This window comes from Tamandua tetradactyla, chromosome 5, assembly GCF_023851605.1.
Source record: "Tamandua tetradactyla isolate mTamTet1 chromosome 5, mTamTet1.pri, whole genome shotgun sequence".
Classification (NCBI taxonomy): Eukaryota; Metazoa; Chordata; class Mammalia; order Pilosa; family Myrmecophagidae; genus Tamandua; species Tamandua tetradactyla.
In genome coordinates this window covers 139,712,087-139,735,034 of record NC_135331.1, presented here as the reverse complement: position 1 = coordinate 139,735,034, position 22,948 = coordinate 139,712,087, and the positions used below count along the sequence as shown (strand labels likewise).

Here is a 22,948-nt window from a genome sequence, read left to right as displayed (position 1 = left end):
TGCTCTCTAACTGCAGTACTTGTTGAGGTCCTGGGAGACACAGTGTATGTAGGGGTAGGTAGAGGCCAGTTGGGTCTACCTTGGAAATTCCATACACCTGTTATTTTGTAATAATTTGTAATTATTTTGTTTAAATTACATAAGGTCTTAAACCAGAACAGATTTAAAGTTCTGTATAGCAATCCATATGTGCAGTTTGAAAGTATTATGTCCTCCCACAAAAGCCATATTTTAATCCTGAACTGATCTTGGTGGGGGCAGCCATTTCTTTTAATTCTAATTCAATACTCTAGTACAGTAACTTTTGATCAGATTATCACCATGGAGATGTGGTGTTAAATGCCCAGTTGTAGGTGTGACTTTTTTATTAGATGAAGATGTGACTCCTCCCATTACAAGCGGTTCTTGGTTGGTTTACTGGAGTTCCTTAAAAGAGGAAACATTTTTGAAAGAGCAGAGCTGACACTTGGAGAACAGAGAAACGGATGTTTGGAGATGCTTGGAGCAGACGTTACCATGAGATGTTAAGCAAGCCAGAACGTGGAGAGAGCCAAGAGAAGCCAAGAGATGAAAGCCAGTCCCAGAAAAACAAAGTGAGAAGCCCCCACAGGAACAGAGGCTGAAAGCAACCGAGCCCAGGAGCAAGGACCAGCAGATGCCAGCTACGTGACTTCCCAGCTGACATGGGTGTTCCTGATCCATTGGCCTCTCTTGAGTGACAGTAACCTCTTGTTGGTACCTTAATTATCATTTATCTATTGTTTTCACTTCCTCAGAACTATAAACTAGTAACTTATTAAACTCCTTTTATAAAAGCTGTTTCATTTCTGGTATATTGCATTTCCAGCAGCTTACAAACGAATACACCATATTTTCTCTAAGTTTTGCTCATTGTATTTGTTACCTGATCCCCTTAAAGTTTGTATATGCCCAAAGACTCTTCTAGAAGAAGACACAAGAAACTTACCAGTGGTTATCTTTGGGGAATGAGGTCAGGAGCCAATTATTTTTTATTTCATTCTCTCCTGTGCTGTTTGAATTTTTTATACCCTGGGTGCAAAGGAAGCAAAAAGAAAGATGACTCTGATTTTGGAGGACTTTATAGCCTTTTGGGGAGGACAGGGGAATCATGTATGTGTGAAATAAACAGGATAATTATATTACAAAGTAGCTTCCTTTTAAAGGTATTAAAAGAGTGATCTTGACAGAGTGTGGAGGATTTGAGAGGAGGGCTAGTGTGCTTTTCTTCTCCCTTAGACAGGAGGTTTTGTTGCCTTCAAGGATCTCTACTCAATCTCATATAAACAAGAGCTTGGAATCCATGCCTTTGCCTGTTATTGGTGGCATTAGTGTTATCTCTTAGCACCTTTGATCAGAGGAGCTCTTAGAGCCGTTTGAATGTTAATTACTGAAATATCCCTTCTGTTGATGATTTATACCCTCTAGTTGCAGTCCATTTGCTGAATATTACTGTCAGGAGCCCATACACTTTCCCAGTTTCAGAGATACAGAGAGATGTGGCAGATGCTCTTAAACAAGGTCTGCTCAGTAGATTTTGTACCTGATGCCCTGGAAGGATGCATTCTTATCAGGAACATACCAGGAATCAGCTTCCCTATGGCTGGACTTCTCTTCAACATAAGGGGTCAGTAAAAATGGGGAAAGTGTCTATTAGGATTAGAAAGAGGTGCTCTACTTTTTCATCTTCGTAATGACTGCTTGGTCATTTATTACAATGGCAAGGAATGGAGCTGCTTATTTTGCATGTATTTAGGATTTCTTTTTTAAAATTGGAAACTCAATGCTCACTTTTTAAACATTTCTTATTGTGAAATATAATCTCTATACAGAAAAGTGATAAAATTCAAAGTCCAGTTTAACAAGTAGTTGTAGAGCAAATTTCAAAGTTTAGTATGGGTTACAATTCCACAATTTTAGGTATTTCCTTCTGGCTACTGTAATACACTGAAAACTAAAAGGAAATATCTATATAGTGATTCAGCTGTGATAATCATTTGTTAAATCCTAACTTCTCTGTACAGCTCTTCCCTCTTATTTGATCATTCTCTCAATCATCAAGGATATTCAGGCACTGACCATTCTAACTTCCTCAAGTTGAAAAGGGATGTCAACATTTTGGGGTAGGTGAATGCGACTGGTTGATGTTCTTCGAGTGGGACTGGCATCTCTAAGTTTTAGGGCTTATCTGGCATAGGAGCAATCTGGAGGTTTAAATTTCTGAAAACTGAACTTAAGAGTCTTAGATAGAGCTGTAGGTTTTCTGTACGTTTTCAGGAATACTGTTGGTTGGGGCTTGGCTTACTGCGGTAATTTGTAATATCTGGTAAAGCTTGCATAAGAGTAACCTCCAAGATGACCTCCCAACTCTGTTTGAAATCTCTTAGTCCCTGAAACCTTATTTTGTTATATTTCTTTTTCCCCTTTTAGTCAAGCAGGCATTCTCAATCCCATAATGCCAGGGACAGGCTCATAACTGGAAGTCATGTCCCATGTTGGCAGGGAGACTTATATCCCTAAAAGTCATGTCCCACGTAGGGGAGAGGGTTGTAAGTTTATTTCCAGATTTTGACTTAGAGAGAGGGGGTCCACATCTGAGCAACAAAAGAAGGTATCTGGGGGTGTCTTTTAAGCATGTTTATAAGAAGGCTTAGGTTCACCATTAAAGAAATAAGTTTCATAAGGGCCAGTGTCAAGATTGAGGGCTTGGGTTATTAAATTGGAAGTTCCCAATGCTTGAGAGAGTATCAGAAATTTCCGGTGTGGGAAAGTTTAATTGTTCCATAATTTTTCTACCATCCCTCAAGGGACTTTCAATGCACATTTTTAAAGAACTACATTGGCAAGTGCTATAAAATAGTAGCATGACACTTGTTAAAGATTCCATCTTTACATTTCCAGCTCTTTTGATTTCTAGGCCAAGGCACTGTGAGTAATGCTTCTTTCTGTAAAACTGATAATTTTAGGTTTCTGAGAATTCAAATGACATTCCTACATGAGCTATTGTTAATACTGCCAAACCCCAAAATAAAATAATATTTTATTATTAAGAGCAATTCACATACATGAAATTCTAACTTCTTAAATTATAGTTTAACGTTTCTCTCAGGTCAAATGGTGATATATTTTGGTGGTTTTGTTACAATTTTAACTTTTACTTTATTATGATACCTTAACATCCCCAGTGTGATTATAAGCAAACAAAATGTAGAATTTAGTTGAGAATCTCTGAAGTATTGCTAAGCACATGCTGCAATTTTTGTTGTTGCAGTCCCAGCAAGAACAAGGGACTTATTCCTTATCCTGTTACTCTCTGCTTAAAACTCTTCAGTGGCTTTCCGTTGCAGTGGAAGTAAATCCAAAGTCTTTACCCTTCCTACAAGGCCTGGGAGCATCTAGTCCTGCCTCCCCCTCTGACCTCGCTCCCTACTCTCTCTCTCTCTCTCATGTACTCTGCTCCAGCCTACTGGCTTCTTTATGTTCCTTATCAGAGCAAGCTGGTTCATGCTGTAGGGCCTGTGTTCTGGCCATTCTTTCTGCTACCATGAGAATGCTCTGGACCAGGTGTTTGCACAGCTGGCTCCTCCTTGTTTTTCAGGTGCCCACTCCCCTGAAAGGTCTAAGCTTACCATCCCCACAAGTCCCCCTCTCCCCATCACCATAATTCCATAGCCTCACCTCATGTTTTATTTTCCTCAGAGCACTATTTGAGCTGACCTTGTTCATTTATTCCTCTGCTAAATGCATGCTGAATGAGAATAAGGGAATGGCTATATTTGTCCAATATTGCATCCTCAGAACTTAAAATGGTTACTAGATATAGGAAACATTTAATAAAAATTACATGGTTGGTTGGTTGGTTGGTTGGTTGGCTGGCTGGCTGGGCTGGATGACTGGCTGGCTGGCTGGCTGGCCAGATGGATGGATAGATGGATGAGCAAAACAAATACAGGTTGCCCATGGCCATACTCCATTCTAGAAGTCCAAAAGACTGACCTAGGAAGGAAGTAGAGATAGGAGCAGTACATACTCAGGGGCAGAAGCAGTAACCCTTTCCTGCTGAGGCAAGGCTGGACTCCATAGGTAAAGTCCAGATTTAAGATATGTCAGCAAGATTGAGCACAGGTCCACATTGTACTTGCAGCCTGAGGCTTCGTACAGATAAGAAAGGCTCAAAGAAGAATTTGGCCCTTGAAAAGAGCTGGCAGAATTCAGAAAGAAAGACCAATATACAGAACTGAACCATGGAGAGTAAACCAAAGCAGAGGGGATTGCAAGTGCAGACAGACAGGTCCTTTGGAGGAGCAGGACAGGTTGCAGCCTGCTGAGTCCATTAGTGCTGCCGGTTTTATTCCACTCTGAATGAACTCTGAGGTGAGGTGGCAGAAGGCCATTTCTTATCCTTCTTGCTTGTCGGTAACAAGGTCCTAACCTGCAGTACTGCAGTAACAGGTTTAAATCAGAGCAACATATCTGGAAGGTAGGTAACCAGGTTGTGATCAGGACTGGGCAGAGACTGCCAGTTTTAATGGTATTGTGCATTTTTCTTAGAATCCTAGGCTACTGTAACTGGAAGAACCAACTTATTGATAAGGAGAGGCAATCCAGAATGTTAGGTTGATAATCAGAGACTAAAACTCTGATGTCTATCTTGTGCTTTTTGTGCTACACAGGATGCTATATTCTCTTCAGCTAGAGAGATGATTTTTCTATACCAGCATTTCTCTATTTCTTGGGGTGTAAATAGATGTTATAACAAGGGGAAAGGTAGAGAGAGATGTTCAGTAATCAGGAAATAATATAAATAATAATAGTTAACATTCAGAAAACTTTCTAGGGGAATTTTATGGAATTAATTTTCTGCAGAACCCAGATGGGAAGAAAGTATTTGGTAAAGATTTGAATGACCAAGGAAGAGTGCTCACATATACAATTTTACTTAGCTCCAAAAGAGGTAGTGCTGTACTTTTGGAATTTGATTGTCAAGAGGATACTGTTTCTTCCTTTAATGGCAGATGATTCCCCTTCTGGTCAAGGCCTCCTTGGTCAGAATGGTACAATATGAACAGCGGGTATTTCTTGGTACACAATAAATCAGATCATAGGCCAGAAGGCACCCCCTACCCCCAGCTTTCCTAGACTGCACCTACTTCCAGTTCTATTCCATTTGTGTCTCATCTACTCTAAATACTGCATAACTAGTAGTAGCATAGCAATGGCTTTTTGTTAATAGATTAAGCCATCTGGCTAAACTCTGTCTGTCTCCTGACTTATGACTTGACTCCTGCTGAGAATGCCAAAGAGGAGTCTTTGCAAACTTATACCCAACTGAAAAATAAGGATAGAGTGTTCTTTAGCCTAGGTCCCTGAGCTGAGAAAACCATTTTAGTTTATTCCCACACCTTACCTCATTAACTCTAGTGCTATCCAGCTGCTCTGGGCCATTCAAACAATGTAAATGGAATTTTCCAGAGTACAGAGCCACAGAATTGAAGCTTCCTTTTCCCAGATAGTTTGCTGCATTCTACAATAATTCTGAATGTTTTCACAAACAGTACTCTTTTTTTAATCCTCACAACAACCCCCTATTTTAAAGGTGAATAAAGTAAGTCATGTGTACAAGTTCATATAGCTACCAATATGGAGGGCTCCATTTTAAACCTAGGCCTCTAATTCTGAGTCTATTATTTATTCCATCTCACAACAGTTGAAGAAAATGTCAGTGGTGCCCTTGGACATTCTTGGGTCCTATGTATCCTATTTTTACAATCTAGAAACAACAGTATTTCTTTGGTACTGCCTGCTTTTACTAATATCATTCTTTGGAGAACAAGAACCTTCACACATGGGAGCATTACACATGCTGGCAAATAATTTGCACTTTATCAGATTCTTATTTTATGTATATACCATGTGCTTGAATAAGATGGTAAAATATGTAGAAAAGAAGAACCAAAAAACTTTGCAGACTTAATCTTTTACCACCTGATTGACCAGGAATATTTACTCAGTTCTATTTAGAGTTGAAATCATACATTGTTCAGTGGGAAGGAGTGAAGCAGATGAAATCTCTTGCATAAGGAACCCATATACTATTCCAGAGAAGGACCTACCCTCTATAAGGGTCCTGTTACTAGGTGGTGTGGATAGAGAGAGAGAGACTTGTGAGCCTTTCCTGATGTCCAAGAGCTGCTCCAGATATAATAAAGAGGCAGACAGACCTGCACTGAGATGGGCTGCACTTGTTAATTTCCGGCCAGCTCTTCTGGGAATGCATATGTGCATCCCAGAGAATTCAGACAGGTGTAGCATTGACACCTGCACGTCCAGAAGCCTTTCTTTCCTGCTAATGCATCTGTCCTCAGGAGTTGATAATTATATTTATAGTTATAATATATATATAATTATATTTAGTGAATCCAGTCTCAGAGATAGTGATTATTGCTGTGGGTATTTGCAGTCTCTCTCCTTAAAACAGAGTTCTGAGAATTGCCTCAGCAATTTGGATGTGAAAGGATGTTGCCTTCTTCATTCCTTTTTGCCCTGCAGGGCCTTCTGTGGCTTGGGGAAATAAGCAAGTATCTTTAGTTTAATACAATTCTCTAGTCTGAATTCTCCTTTCCTCAGCCTCCTTCATATTGGGCTGTATCATTTGGCCAAACTCCTGTGAGAATGTAGAGGACTTAGCCAGGAAGAGAGCCTGGAGGAGCCTACATTGCCCCACATGGCGGCTGCTTGCTCTGCCCAATTTCTCACTGCATCTGCTGCTCCTCGGACACTTATTTCTGTCCCTACCAAGGAGTCAAGACTGCAGGCAAAGCTGGTCAGTTTCTAGGCCCTTGATGGCACTGGGTCTTTGATCTGAGGAGCTGCCATTTGGTAGAGAGGTCTGACTGGGCTGGGGGTGTTCTGGCCTTTCTCCTTGAGAGGAGCAGGAATGAAGTATAGCTCAGTTGTCACGGGTTATGTCTGTTTTTAATACAGTGTTTTCCTGGTTTTAAGAGAAATGCATACGGATGATAGAAAATGTGGTGTGTTTTTCATTAAAGAAACAATGCTTGTTTTCACTTTTAGCCTAAAAATAAAGAATCCTGAGGTCAAACAGCTACTTTCTGGCCGAATTCAGTCCATCTATCCTTCATGGCAGGGTGGGGAAAGAAGGTCTGTGGCAATGCCTGACAGGCTTTTAGCAGCCTTTGGGATTTGGGGGCACTCCTGTCTCTGTTCCTTAATATTCGTCAGTCTGAAATTGGCATGGAAAGTTGGCTGCTGGAGGGCAGATAAGAATTTATCTAATTCTGTGGTGACTTGACTATGGATGGAACTGGTTCTTAAATACCACTTTACATAGGAAGTTTATTTAAAATTCACATTCCTAAGTGAGAGCCTGAAGGATTATGATTCAATAATTTTACAGTACAGCCCAGGAAACTGCATTATAACCAGCATCCAAAGTAGTTCCAATACATACTTTCAAGAACCAAACTGAGAAACCACTTATGTGATAATAGAACATACTATTAAAGTGAAAAGTGAAAGAAAAGAACTTTGAGTTTTGACTATATGTGCTGGTTTGAAAGGAAGTATGCCCCCTAAGAAAAGCCATGTTTTAATATAAACCCCATTTCATAAAGGTAGAATAATCTCTATTCAATACTGTATATTTGAAACTGTAATCAGATCATCTCCTGGGTGATGTGATTTGGTCAAGAGTGGTTGTTAAACTGGATTAAGGGACGACATGTCTCTACCCATTTGAGTGCGTCTTGATTGGTTTATTGGAGTCCTATAAAAGAGGAAATATTTTGGGGAGTGAGAGATTCAGAGAGAGCAGAGAATGCTGCAGCACCACGAAGCAGAGAGTCTACCAGCCAGTGACCTTTGGAGATGAAGAAGGAAAACGCCTCCTGGGGAGCTTCATGAAACCGGAAGCCAGGAGAGAAAGCTAGCAGATGACGCTGTATTCGCCATGTGCCCTTCCAGCCAAGAGAGAAGCCCTGACTGTGTTAGCCATGTGCTGTCTCACTTGAGAGAGAAACCCTGAACTTCATCGGCCTTCTTGAACCAAGGTATCTTTCCCTGCATGCCTTAGATTGGATATTTCTATAAACTTGTTTTAATTGGGATGTTTTCTTGGCCTTAGAACTGTAAACTAACAACTCATTAAATTCCCCCTTTTAAGAGCCGTTACATTTCTGGTATATAACATTCCAGCAGTTAGCAAACTAGAACACTATACCTAGTCACTACCTCAAATAGCTTTGTTATTTTCTTCTTTTCTTCACTTTTCCTAATTAACCTCTACTTACCACAGTCTCAATTTATTTTATTTTTTTTTATTAATTAACGGAAAAAAAGAAATTAACCCAACATTTAGAAATCATACCATTCTACATATGTAATCAGTAATTCTTAACATCCTCACATAGATGCATGATCATCGTTTCTTAGTACTTTTGCATCGGTTTAGAAGAACTAGCAACACAACAAAAAAAGATATAGAATGTTAATATAGAGAAAAAAAATAAAAGTAATAATAATAGTAAAAAAAAAAAAACCTATAGCTCAGATGCAGCTTCATTCAGTGTTTTAACATGATTACTTTACAATTAGGTATTATTGTGCTGTCCATTTTTGAGTTTTTGTATCTAGTCCTGTTGCACAGTCTGTATCCCTTCAGCTCCAACTACCCATTATCTTACCCTGTTTCTAACTCCTGCTGGACTCTGTTACCAATGACATATTCCAAGTTTATTCTCGAATGTCGGTTCACATCAGTGGGACCATACAGTATTTGTCCTTTAGTTTTTGGCTAGACTCACTCAGCATAATGTTCTCTAGGTCCATCCATGTTATTACATGCTTCATACGTTTATCCTGTCTTAAAGCTGCATAATATTCCATCGTATGTATATACCACAGTTTGTTTAGCCGCTCTTCTGTTGATGGACATTTTGGCTGTTTCCATCTCTTTGCAATTGCAAATAATGCTGCTATAAACATTGGTGTGCAAATGTCCGTTTGTGTCTTTGCCCTTAAGTCCTTTGAGTAGATACCCAGCAATGGTATTGCTGGGTCGTATGGCAATTCTATATTCAGCTTTTTGAGGAACCGCCAAACTGCCTTCCACAGTGGTTGCACCATTTGACATTCCCACCAACAGTGGATAAGTGTGCCTCTTTCTCCGCATCCTCTCCAGCACTTGTCATTTTCTGTTTTGTTGATAATGGCCATTCTGGTGGGTGTGAGATGATATCTCATTGTGGTTTTGATTTGCATTTCTCTAATGGCCAGGGACATTGAGCATCTCTTCATGTGCCTTTTGGCCATTTGTATTTCCTCTTCTGATAGGTGTCTGTTCAAGTCTTTTTCCCATTTTGTAATTGGGTTGGCTGTCTTTTTGTTGTTGAGTTGAACAATCTCTTTATAAATTCTGGATACTAGACCTTTATCTGATATGTCATTTCCAAATATTGAATCCCATTGTGTAGGCTGTCTTTCTACTTTCTTGATGAAGTTCTTTGATGCACAATAGTGTTTAATTTTGAGGAGCTCCCATTTATTTATTTCCTTCTTCAGTGCTCTTGCTTTAGGTTTAAGGTCCATAAAACCGCCTCCAATTGTAAGTTTCATAAGATATCTCCCAACATTTTCCTCTAACTGTTTTATGGTCTTAGACCTAATGTTTAGATCTTTGATCCATTTTGAGTTAACTTTTGTATAGGGTGTGAGATACAGGTCCTCTTTCATTCTTTTGCATATGGATATTCAGTTCTCTAGGCACCATTTATTGAAGAGACTGTTCTGTCTCAGGTGAGTTGGCTTGACTGCCTTATCAAAGATCAAATGTCCATAGATGAGAGGGTCTATATCTGAGCACTCTATTCGATTCCATTGGTCGATATATCTATCATTATGCCAATACCATGCTGTTTTGACCACTGTGGCTTCATAATATGCCTTAAAGTCCGGCAGCGCGAGACCTCCAGCTTCGTTTTTTTTCCTCAAGATGTTTTTAGCAATTCGGGGCACCCTGCCCTTCCAGATAAATTTGCTTATTGGTTTTTCTATTTCTGAAAAATAAGTTGTTGGGATTTTGATTGGTATTGCATTGAATCTGTAAATAAATTGAGGGAGGATTGACATCTTAACTATATTTAGTCTTCCAATCCATGAACACGGTATGCCCTTCCATCTATTTAGGTCTTCTGTGATTTCTTTTAACAGTTTTTTGTAGTTTTCTTTGTATAGGTTTTTTGTCTCTTTAGTTAAATTTATTCCTAGGTATTTTATTCTTTTAGTTGCAATTGTAAATGGGATTCATTTCTTGATTTCCCCCTCAGCTTGTTCATTACTAGTGTATAGAAATGCTGCAGATTTTTGAATGTTGATCTTGTAACCTGCTACTTTGCTGTACTCATTTATTAGCTCTAGTAGTTTTGTTGTGGATATTTCCGGGTTTTCGACGTATAGTATCATATCATCTGCAAACAGTGATAGTTTTACTTCTTCCTTTCGAATTTTGATGCCTTGTATTTCTTTTTCTTGTCTAATTGCTCTGGCTAGAACCTCCAACACGATGTTGAATAATAGTGGTGATAGTGGACATCCTTTTCTTGTTCCTGATCTTAGGGGGGAAGTTTTCAATTTTTCCCCATTGAGGATGATATTAGCTGTGGGTTTTTCATATATTCCCTCTATCATTTTAAGGAAGTTCCCTTGTGTTCCTCTCCTTTGAAGTGTTTTCAACAGGAAAGGATGTTGAATCTTGTCAAATGCCTTCTCTGCATCAATTGAGATGATCATGTGATTTTTCTGCTTTGATTTGTTGATATGGTGTATTACATTAATTGATTTTCTTATGTTGAACCATCCTTGCATACCTGGGATGAATCCTACTCGGTCATGATGTATAATTCTTTTAATGTGTTGTTGGATACGATTTGCTAGAATTTTATTGAGGATTTTTGCATCTATATTCATTAGAGAGATTGGCCTGTAGTTTTCTTTTTTTGTAATATCTTTGCCTGGTTTTGGTATGAGGGTGATGTTGGCTTCATAGAATGAATTAGGTAGTTTTCCCTCCACTTCGATTTTTTTGAAGAGTTTGAGGAGAGTTGGTACTAATTCTTTCTGGAATGTTTGATAGAATTCACATGTGAAGCCATCTGGTCCTGGACTTTTCTTTTTAGGAAGCTTTTGAATGACTAATTCAATTTCTTTACTTGTGATTGGTTTATTGAGGTCATCTATGTCTTCTTGAGTCAAAGTTGGTTGTTCATGTCTTTCTAGGAACCCGTCCATTTCATCTAAATTGTTGTATTTATTAGCGTAAAGTTGTTCATAGTATCCTGTTATTACCTCCTTTATTTCTGTGAGGTCAGTAGTTATGTCTCCTCTTCCATTTCTGATCTTATTTATTTGCATCCTTTCTCTTCTTCTTTTTGTCAATCTTGCTAAGGGCCCATCAATCTTATTGATTTTCTCATAGAACCAACTTCTGGTCTTATTGATTTTCTCTATTGTTTTCAATTTCATTTATTTCTGCTCTAATCTTTGTTATTTCTTTCCTTTTGCTTGCTTTGGGATTAGTTTGCTGTTCTTTCTCCAGTTCTTCCAAGTGGACAGTTAATTCCTGCATTTTTGCCTTTTCTTCTTTTCTGATATAGGCATTCAGGGCAATAAATTTCCCTGTTAGCACTGCCTTTGCTGCGTCCCATAAGTTTTGATATGTTGTGTTTTCCTTTTCATTCGCCTCAAGGTATTTACTAATTTCTCTTGCAATTTCTTCTTTGACCCACTTGTTGTTTAAGAGTGTGTTGTTGAGCCTCCACATATTTGTGAATTTTCTGGCACTCCGCCTATTATTGATTTCCAACTTCATTCCTTTATGATCTGAGAAAGTGTTGTGTATGATTTCAATCTTTTTAAATTTGTTAAGACTTGCTTTGTGATCCAGCATATGGTCTATCTTTGAGAATGATCCATGAGCACTTGAGAAAAAGGTGTATCCTGCTGTTGTGGGATGTAATGTCCTATAAATGTCTGTTAAGTCTAGCTCCTTTATAGTAATATTCAGATTCTCTATTTCTTTATTGATCCTCTGTCTAGATGTTCTGTCCATTGATGAGAGTGGTGAATCGAAGTCTCCAACTATTATGGTATATGTGTCTATTTCCCTTTTCAGTGTTTGCAGTGTATTCCTCATGTATTTTGGGGCATTCTGGTTTGGTGCGTAAATATTTATGATTGTTATGTCTTCTTTTTTAATTGTTCCTTTTGTTAGTATATAGTGTCCTTCTTTGTCTCTTTTAACTGTTTTACATTTGAAGTCTAATTTGTTGGATATTAGTATAGCCACTCCTGCTCTTTTCTGGTTGTTATTTGCATGAAATATCTTTTCCCAACCTTTCACTTTCAACCTATATTTATCTTTGGGTCTAAGATGTGTTTCCTGTAGACAGCATATAGAAGGATCCTGTTTTTTAATCCATTCTGCCAGTCTATGTCTTTTGATTGGGGAATTCAGTCCATTAACATTTAGTGTTATTACTGTTTGGATAATATTTTCCTCTACCATTTTGCCTTTTGTATTATATATATCATATCTGACTTTCCTTCTTTCTACACTCTTCTCCATACCTCTCTCTTCTGTCTTTTCGTATCTGACTCTAGTCCTCCCTTTAGTATTTCTTGCAGAGCTGGTCTCTTGGTCACAAATTCTCTCAGTGACTTTTTGTCTGAGAATGTTTTAATTTCTCCCTCATTTTTGAAGGACAATTTTGCTGGATATAGAAGTCTTGGTTGGCAGTTTTTCTCTTTTAGTAATTTAAATATATCATCCCACTGTCTTCTAGCTTCCATGGTTTCTGCTGAGAAATCTACCCATAGTCTTATTGGGTTTCCCTTGTATGTGATGGATTGTTTTTCTCTTGCTGCTTTCAAGATCCTCTCTTTCTCTTTGACCTCTGACATTCTAACTAGTAAGTGTCTTGGAGAACGCCTATTTGGGTCTGATCTCTTTGGGGTGCACTGCACTTCTTGGATCTGTAATTTTAGGTCTTTCATAAGAGTTGGGAAATTTTCAGTGATAATTTCTTCCATTAGTTTTTCTCCTCCTTTTCCCTTCTCTTCTCCTTCTGGGACACCCACAACACGTATATTTGTTCGGTTCATATTTTCCTTGAGTTCCCTGATACCCTGTTCAAATTTTTCCATTCTTTTCCCGATAGTTTCTGTTTCTTTTTGGAATTCAGATGTTCCATCCTCTAAATCACTAATTCTATCTTCTGTCTCTTTAAATCTATTATTGTAGGTATCCATTGTTTTTTCCATCTTTTCTACTTTATCCTTCACTTCCATAAGCTCTGTGATTTGTTTTTTCAGTTTTTCTATTTCTTCTTTTTGTTCAGCCCATGTCTTCTTCATGTCCTCCCTCAATTTATCGATTTCATTTTTGAAGAGGTTTTCCATTTCTGTTCATATATTCAGCATTAGTTGTCTCAGCTCCTGTATCTCATTTGAACTATTGATTTGTTCCTTTGACTGGGCCATATTTTCAATTTTCTGAGCGTGATCCGTTATCTTCTGCTGGCGTCTGGGCATTTAGTCAGATTTCCCTGGGTGTTGGACCCAACAGGGTGAAAGATTTTTCTGTGAAATCTCTGGGTTCTGTTTTTCTTATCCCACCCAGTAGGTGGCGCTCGTGGCACACGTTGTCTGCGGGTCCCACAGTAAAACGTGCTGTGGGTCCTTTAACTTTGGAAAACTCTCGCCGTGGGGGAGGTTCGCCAGCCGAAGCAGCTTGGAAGAGTGCCAGCTGGCCCGGGGGTCCGAACGTGGGGAGGGTCGCTGGCCTCCGCAGCCGGGAGAGCGCCCGTCTGAATTTCCTAGTCGGCCCGGGGCGCCAAGCGTGGCGGGAGGGCACCAGCCGCCGCGTCCCGGGAGAGTGCACCTTTCCCAGCTGGACCGCGGAGTCACGTGTTTGGAAGGGACCCCCCCGGTCACTGTTCTCCGCGGCCTGGGGATTTCCGATCCAATTCTCTCAGTTGGTCAGGGGGGCCTCGCGTGGTGGGGGCGCCAGCCGCCACGGCTTGAGCGGACCGCCTTCCCAATTCTGCCAGCTGGCCCGGTAAGGAGAAGGGGAGGGACTCCGGCCGCTTGCCGCCCCGCCCGGGGAAGCCCACGCCCCTCGGCGATCTTACCGGAGTGGGTTCTCCCAGCCAGTCAGCCGTTCCAGAATGGGGTACGTTGTCTTTTTGATATCTGTCGTGGCTCCAGGAGCTGTTCTGTGTCGTTTCTACTCCCCTAGTAGCTGTTCTGGAGGAGAAAAGGTGAGGATGGCAAGGCTGTCGAGGACGGTGGCGGAGGAGCCGGTGAAAGCGGAAGAGGGCACGGTGGTGGTTGGAGAGCCGCCGGAACAGAAGGGGAAAGAGAAGGGCAAGATGGCGGCAGGCGCGCCGGCAGAGAAGGGGGCTCCATTTATTTAAATAAACTAAACCATTGTTGTTTTACTTTCACTTTTTTTTCCTTCTACCATAACCTTTGCTTTTAACCCCTCAGCTGCTATATAAAGTGCAGATATTAATTGCCTCTGTAACTCACCTTTCTGCCATTCGGTCTGAACGCTGAGCATCCCCTATTCTCTGGGCTTCCTTCTTCTCTCAGGAATGTGCGGCCACTATAGTCCTCTTTCCTTCTCACATTGAGTTGGATTTAGTGGGACAGTCATCATCTTGATGAAGGGAGACTCAAGGTCTAGTCTTAGATCTGCCACCAAATGGACTTGTGACCTTGGTCTAGTCAAGAAACCTTAATGAGTTCCAGTTTCTTCCTCTGTACAATGAGGGGGTTAGGGTAAATTAGATTTCACTATTTTTAAAGTGACTTTTATAGTAGATATATGCAGAGTCATTTTTTCTGTTCACAGCTTCCCAATTTATTCACCCCAGTTGAATAATGTAACTTTATTCCTTAAAGCATCTAGGTCTTATTTCTTTTGAGTGTCTTGAAAGTGTTTGTGTGAAAGCAAGCATAGAAAAGCCAGTTTATGTATGTTTGTGAGGTTTTTTTGTTTAGTTTGTCTTTTTTTTTGGTGCCTGTATGCTTCCCCAGAGAATGGAGTCTGTGCTATGGAACTTTCCTACAGGAAAATGAAGTCGAGAATGGTGGCGTTTGTTGTCTCCTGGTCTTTGGCTCCATCTTCCTTCACATGGATGCAAGCAAAGGAATGCTGTCAGAGGAAAGGAAGAGGAAGTAACTTGGCATATTGTTCTCTGGACAGCCTTTGATTTCCCGTCTTCCCTCTTCCTTCTCTACCCTTTCTCTGGCTTCTTCCACTTTTAGTTCTACCCTTTGTTTTTGATGCTGGATCCTGGTCTACATTGAAGCATTTGTGGCTTAGGAGTTTTCTGGTGGTTTTGTGTTTGTATATATTTAATTTAGCAATATAGTTACTTCAAGATAGTTTTCTAAAATCTGAACTCTTCCTTTGCCTTAAAGCTACTAACCAGAGAACCTCTTTCTTTCTTACATGCTGAGCATGTTGTGTTCAGTCAAGTGGCTTTCCAGGACTGGGTCTTACTTCCTTCAAAAGGACAAGAGGACGCTAAAGATACATGTCTACTTTGAGAAACAAATTGGTCTCAAGAGTGAAATGACCGGACTCCCTCCTCCCATGGAGAGAGGTGCTGTGTTGTTTGCAGAGCTTTTCTTGGCAAAAAGAGGAAGCAAAAGCCTGGGAATAATGCCAGTCTTCAGGGGAATGACGGATTGGAACGTGAAATTGTTGTAAGGTTCAATTGAGAACCTCTCATGAGCTCGCATAGTAATGACTAATCACTTTAACAAAGTGAGAAAATTTAAAACAGACAAGGTGTTGGGGGACTAGGCCAAAGGAATTATGAGGGGCAAAAATGCAGTTCTCTTATTGTCCTTTCAGTCCTCACCCTTGTAGCAGTGAACCAGTGGATACCTGATATTGTCGGGGAAAAGACCTGGAGTGGAGGTGGGAGGTAGGACTGGGTTACAGTCTGCCCTCCATTTAGAAATCAGCACGTTACTTCTTTGTGGGTTAGAATTTGGAAATGATGGTTGCACGGAAGTGATTGTATTGGAGCACAGAGAAAGTATTTCTATGGTTTCAACCAGGGACTTTATGCTGTTAGCTTCAGAGGTTAGCATTCAGTTATTTAAAACAGCTTGATTAATCTGTAGCATACAAGGGGATAGCTGGTATATTGCCTGAAGCTGGGATTACAGAACATAAATTAAATTGGAATAAAGAATTAACTGAATAATGTTTAGGTACTGGCATCTTTTTTGTAGGCTCACTAGAGCTAAACTGAGTGCAATCTTTTGAAAATCGCATTTGTCTGTAGTCCCAGTGTTTCTCATTCTCTCACTGTTGACCTTAAATTATTAGTTTCCTTTCCGTTGAACTTCAATTGGAGAAAATCATTTGTAAAGGTGATAAACATTTGAGACATTGTCCGTTTGAATCATCAATTGCTTTTCCTCAAGTCACTTAAATATGCTAATGTTTAGCAGAAATTAGAGTACTGAAAACAGAAGACATGGTTCTTGGTATTTCAATTTTTAATAAGTGAGTTTAATCATTTTACATTTATTGTGATTACTAATATAGTTGGACTTAGTTCTATCATCTTTGTATATGTGTCTGGGGTGAGGGTATGTAGTTTTTTGCTTACATACTTTATCTTTTCTTCTAATTTCTTGCCCTTTATTGTCTTGATAGTTTTTTTCATCCTTTTTTTTTTGTCCCTTAAAAAGTTTCTCTGCTGGGTTAGCGGTAATAACTTACAGTTTTCTTCTGGTCATTATCCTTAAAATTTTTAAAGACATAAAAATAAAGCTTCCTAGAAAAGACAAAATTATTCATTATCTTTACCTTTTTCAGAGGACAGGAACCTTTCCATGACTACTTCGTAAGTGCTCCTTCCTGTCACCCCACATCTTCCCGATAACTGATCATCTGTTCTGTTTGTTTAGCTTAAAAGTATATATATTAGTTATTAATTTTAAATATTTTAATATTACTTAGTATACACATATCAGTAGAGATGGTTTTTTCTTGCATCCCACATCCTTTAATTTTCCTTTCACTGATAGTCTTTGAATGGTAAGCTCTCTTAGTGTTTGTATGCCTGAAAACTTCTTCATTTTGTTTGGCCTTGAATGAGACTGGTGTAGAATTCTGTGCCCCTTTTGCAGTTTGAAGATCTATCATTCATTATCTTCTATCATCTATTTTTGTTGATTAAAAAAAAAAAAAAAGCTGTGTGAAATGATTTGCTGTTTCTTTGAAGATAACCTGCCTCCTTTTTCCCTGCTGGTCTATAAGATTTTATCTCTGTGCTTGATGCTCTGTACAGTGATGTCTAGATGTGGGTGTTTTTATTCCACTTAGTAGTCTGTGAACACGCCATCTAAGGACTCCTCTTTTTAATTAGTTCTGGAAAATTGTCAGCCATTACATATTAAAATTCCATTATTCCCACAGTTTCCCTCTTCTGACCTTCTCTTAGATATATTGGAGCCTCTATCTAGTTTCCTATCTCTTAACTGTTTTTTGTCTCTCGGTACTACATTTAGGTTTAAATTCCTCAGTACTAAATCTTCCAATTCACTCATTCTGATTTTATCCCTACTATTAAGTTCCATTTCAAAGGCTGTATTTTTCATTTCCAGTTTATCAACTTTTTTTTTTTATGTTTCTGAGGATTTCAAGGAAATCTGTTTTTTGTTTTTTGTTTTCTTTGTGGTCAGGCACCGGAATCAAACCCAGGTCAGGCACGGCAGACAAGAACTCTGCCTGCTGAGCCACCGTGCCAACCCTGTTTTTAAATCTTTTAGTATGTTCTGTTATTTTAATTTTGCCTAGAGTTATTTAATCCCCCAATTATTAATTTTGTGGCTGTCATTTTTTTTTTTATTTCTTGTGTTTTGGAACTTTGTTTGGAAGCTCACCTCTGTTGGATTAAGTTCTCTTCTCTTTTCCTTGTCTCCTCACTACTCACCCCACCCTCCTGGTAGTTGTGCAGCTGTCTCCCTAGGCCTCTAGTCCAGCACAAAGTCTACAAATACTGGCTCTGTGTGGTGATATTGGGCTGTCTGCAGATTGGTTACTTAGCCGACAGACAGCTTGGCTCCTTTTCTCTCCAGAGGTTGTGTCTTGTCTTCCCTTTTATCTAAATGTGGAACTCTGTATAAATCAAAGCCCCCAGCAGTTGTCAATTGCAACTTTCTTTGATGTCCTTTCATAACAACCTGGCAGTAAGCCTGGGTCCAGGGGCCCTTTATCCCCTGGACCCTCACCTTGGCTTCAGCCCCAGCAGGCCTACGACTGCAGCCCCACCTCTCAACCTTATGCTTCTGGTCCATAGCTGTGTTTGCCTTGTGTTTTTTTCCAATATAGCTGTGATTATAATTTTTCTCATTTTATATTTAATCAGTCATCACATATTTGAAGATTTAAAGGCAAGGACTCTTGATACCATCTTTGCCTATCTTTATCTTAACCTTTTTATCTATAGAAGGGAAATAACAACTACTCTTCTTGTCTGTGAAAATACTATACAAATAATAAAAGCAACTTTATAAGAATGTAACTGGTATCACATTTACCACTACTTTCTGTCTTTGAAGTCAAATCTGTTCAGAATGGGAGATAATATGTTGGAGAATGCAGTATCTTAGATCATACTAGCATTTAACATCTCACAGTTTTTAGTTGTCTGCTAAATGCTGTTAGCAGTTTAGGTCACAAATTTCAAGTGAGTTCAAGAGATAACTGAATTGTGGCTTTGCTTTTTTAGATTGCCTGAAAGGAAAAGCAAATTGCATTTAAGGACAGTAGACAGCTTAACCATTCACTGGATTTTTCAGTTTTTCTTAACCAAATTGTTACATTTGTAACCCAGTGACGGTATCCAGAACATAACTTGTCATTTGGTAGTTTGATGTTTAGGTGCTTTTGTTTTTGTTTATCTAAACTTAACTTGCTGTAGTTATAAAATAATTCATTAAACTTTGTCTTTCAGTTGCTTATTACTATTGTTTAATGATGCTGAACACCTGGAGAGTCTCACAGTGAAATGATGCTTTTTATTAGTTTTGTGAGCCATTTTGTTTATGTCTTTCCCTCCCTTTCTACCTCTCCACCCCCAAAAAATTGTTGCTTTGTCAGGTGACAAGAATCAGAGGCAGCAGCCACAGACCTGCATTTGATTCTGGCTGTACAAAATTAAAGGTTTTTCCTTTCGTATGCTATTTCCTCATATTGGCACTTTCTATGGCTTAGCCAGCCTGAGCTCTACTTTCCCCCTTTAGCTGGCCATTTTTACCAGTTGAGAAAGGTGTGTCCCTCTCTTTCTCTGCTTCCTCTGTTATGTCCCCTGGAGTAAAAAATGCTCCATATGAACTTCTGGGTAGTTGAAAATAATATCAGCTATGTAATAATCGGCTCTCAAATGAAAATAGTATGAAACAACTTCCCAACTATGAAAATTTTATACAAGTCCACACCTTCAACACTATTTGGAAGCAGAGAATGCCAAAACTGCAAAATTGTGAGTAAATAGAGAAAAAAATCAACAAATTCCAATCCCTGATTCCTCATACTTCTGTCTACCTCATGCCCTGCCTCAAAGCTTTGTGGTGAGCAAAGACAGGAGAGGGTGGCTAGCACAGGTGCCTGAGGATGATTTGGGACAGCCACCCAAAAAATTAAATCCAGCCTAAATTTGAAAGTGCTGAGAAAATGTTAAGGCAGCTCAGAGCATGGAGTACAAGGTGAACTTCAAAGTACACATGTTTTAAAGGGCCTGATGACATATAGGGCCAGGTTCATGGTTTTAAAAACAGATACCATAAAAGGGGGCAAGTGTGATTTAAAAGGATAGGTATATACTTCTGGAGTTTAGAAACGCAAAAAGGAATAAATAAGTGCTTTTTAGCAGTTGGATGGAAAGGATATAAGAAGTTAAAGGGGGAAATTTAGGATTCTATAAGACAAAAGAGAATCACAAAACCAGAGTATTCACAACCCCTTCCTAGCACCAAAACAAACAAAAACTGTGAAAGTACCTGGATTTTACAAGATGGATAGAAAAGGATGACAATAGAATAGGCATTTTAAAAAACACTTCATTCTACAGTGTGGCTGTGTGATTGTAAAAACCTTGTGTCTGATACTCCTTTAATACAGAGTATGGACACTGAATAAAAAAATAAGGATTTAAAAAAGTAAATAATAGTGGGTGGGAGATGAGGTAAAAAAAATTGGATAGGGCGGGCCGCGGTGGCTCAGCGGGCAAAGTGCTTGCCTGCCATGCCGGAGGACCTCGGTTCGATTCCCGGCCCCAGCCCATGTAAAAAACAAACAAACAAACAAAATACAATAAAACAAGAAAATGTTTAAAAAAAAAAAAAAAAAAATTGGATAGTTTGAAGTATTAGTGGGCAGTGAGAGGGAGTGGTAAGGGGTATGGGATGTATGAGTTTTTTCTTTTTCTATTTATTTCCTTTTCCGGAGTGATGCACATGTTCTAAAAATGATCATGGTGATAAATAAACAACTATATGATGATATTGTGAGCCACTGATTATACACCCGTGTATGGACTGTATGTGAAGTCCATACAGTGGATGAAGATATCTCAATAAAAATATTTTATAAAAAATATTTCAATATCATAAAAATGAACCAGGGGAATGTAAAGTACACAGAGAATCTTTACACAAAATCAAGAAATGAAAAATCGCACATACATTAATCAGGGTAAATCCTCTCCCACAACACAATCATGAAGCAAAAGAAAATTGTAAATTTAGATTCTGGGCAGAAATAAATACAGTCAGCCAAGAATTTCAGGATATGAAAAACCATCCTGGTTCAGAAATGCAAAATAGAAGAAACCCCAGGATAAATGAAAAGGGAATTGACTGAACTCAGGAAAGAAATGGAAGGGGAAAAAAAAAAAACAAAATTATCTTAGAAATGAAAAGGATACTAGAAAGCACCCAGTGAAAACAGACACTAATGAAAATTTAATAAGGAGCTTGAAGAAAGACAGGAAAATAGCCAAGAGAATAAAAATGACATAAAGAAGTAAAAGGTAAAAGAGAAAGTACTAGAAAGATAGGCAATGAAGGAGTAATTTATTATTGGAGCCTTAGATGTAGAAAAATAAAGCAATGGCTCAGAACTAATATTCAAAACTATAATTTAAGCAATATTCCAGAAATTTAAAAAAGAACAGAATCCACACATTGAAAATGTTTACTGGGCACCTGGCAAAATTAACCTAAGGGGTAAACTTTGAGACATACGCTAGTAAAGCTATTAGATATCAGAAAAAATGCTAAAATCCTCAAGGCCTCTAGGAAAAAAGATCAAATAACTTTCACATCAAAATAATTAGACTATAATCAGACTTAAAAACCTGCAAAGGAAGAAAACAATGCAGCTGCATTAAAACAAACAAAATCCAGTGAAAGAAATTGTGGACCAAAGATTTTATATTTAGCCAAACTGTCTGCAGAAAACCAGTTTTCAACATACAAAAGTCTTAGGGAATCCTTCACCTGTCAGCCCTTCTTGAGGAATCTATCAAGTAGGGACTGGCATACTATGGCCTTTGGGCCAAATTTGGGCTGATGCCTGTTTTTATAAATAAAATTTTATTGAAACATGTTCTCTGCCACAATGGCAGAGTCAAGCAGTTAGAAGAGGGAAGATATGGCCCACAAACCCTAAAATATTTACTATCTGGTCCTCTATAGAAGTATGCCATCCCCTTTACTAGAGAATTCCCAAGTGATGACTGGGAAAACTTCAATAACAGGCTGATGATGGGTATTAAAGTGTGTGTATATATATATATATATATATAGAACTAAAATAAAGATGGGATGATAGTAGAAGACTAAATTACAGATGTTATATGCTACAATCAAGTAGAATTAATGCAGCTCAAAAAAGGAAGGAGAAGGGATAGGGAAAGATGAAATTAGAAAAAAACTAACAATAGGAGGGTGATAAAGGATACCAAAATAAATAAGCAAACAAACACCCCGATAAACCAGACTATAAAAGGTTAAATATAAAAATAGGAGACAAAGGGCATTAAAAAACATCTTAAGTACAACAGTAATCATAACTAAAATAACAAACCTTCCTAAATACAATATAAACCTCTTATAGAGAAAGAAACATAGGAAATATTTTTTTAAAATCTCATGGTTAGATAGATTCTTACGATTTCACTTTTATGACCTTGGTAAAAAGTAAACTGAGAGGCTTATAGTACAGAATATAGGGGGCCTATAGATAAAACACGGAAGCCAGAGATGGGTTGGTTAGCTAATAAGGTTGAACTTAAATGTAAAGGAATGGATAGAAGTGAAGGCAGTTCATTAGTGGGTTTTTAAGTAATATTGCCATATTGAAGGCGAACATGTTTGAAAGATGTTGTATAGAGCCATGTATCCCACTGATTAACACTACAAATATAAATAAATTCTTACATGAACTGCTTCAAAGGTATGACAAAAAGTTTGTAATACTGAGTATAAGGAGAAAACTACAATTGCATAATGTGCTAGTTTGAAAGGATGTCCCCTAGAAAAGCCATGTTTTAATCTAAATCCCATTTCATAAAGGCAGAATAATCCCTATTCAATCTTGGATGTTTGAAACTGTAATCAGATCATCTCCCTGGAGTGTGATTTAATCAAGAGTGGTTGTAAAGCTGGATTAGGTGACAACATGTCTCCACCCATTTGGGTGGCTCTTGATAAGTCTCTGGAGTCCTATAAAAGAGGAAACATTTTGGAGAATGAAGGAGATTTGGGGAGAGCAGGGAATGCTGCAGCACCACAAAGCAGAGAGTCCACAAGCTAGCGACCT

The 22,948-nt window shown here is 38.7% G+C and overlaps 1 protein-coding gene across 7 annotated transcripts in view; it reads left to right on the top strand.

Annotated features, from left to right (window-relative positions):
- The window catches only part of UBE3D (ubiquitin protein ligase E3D), a 180,952-nt gene that overhangs the window by 110,993 nt on the left and 47,011 nt on the right, over positions 1–22,948 (top strand). Inside the window, exons 10-11 of one of the 7 annotated variants that reach the window (XM_077162333.1) lie at position 2,564; positions 15,723–20,321. The exons of the other annotated variants lie outside the window; for them this stretch is intronic. Of the exons in view, the coding sequence (XP_077018448.1) occupies position 2,564; positions 15,723–15,811 (90 nt within the window). The 3' untranslated portion in view covers positions 15,812–20,321. Of the gene's footprint in view, positions 1–2,563; positions 2,565–15,722; positions 20,322–22,948 lie in introns of those variants that run through there. 7 annotated transcript variants of the gene reach the window in all.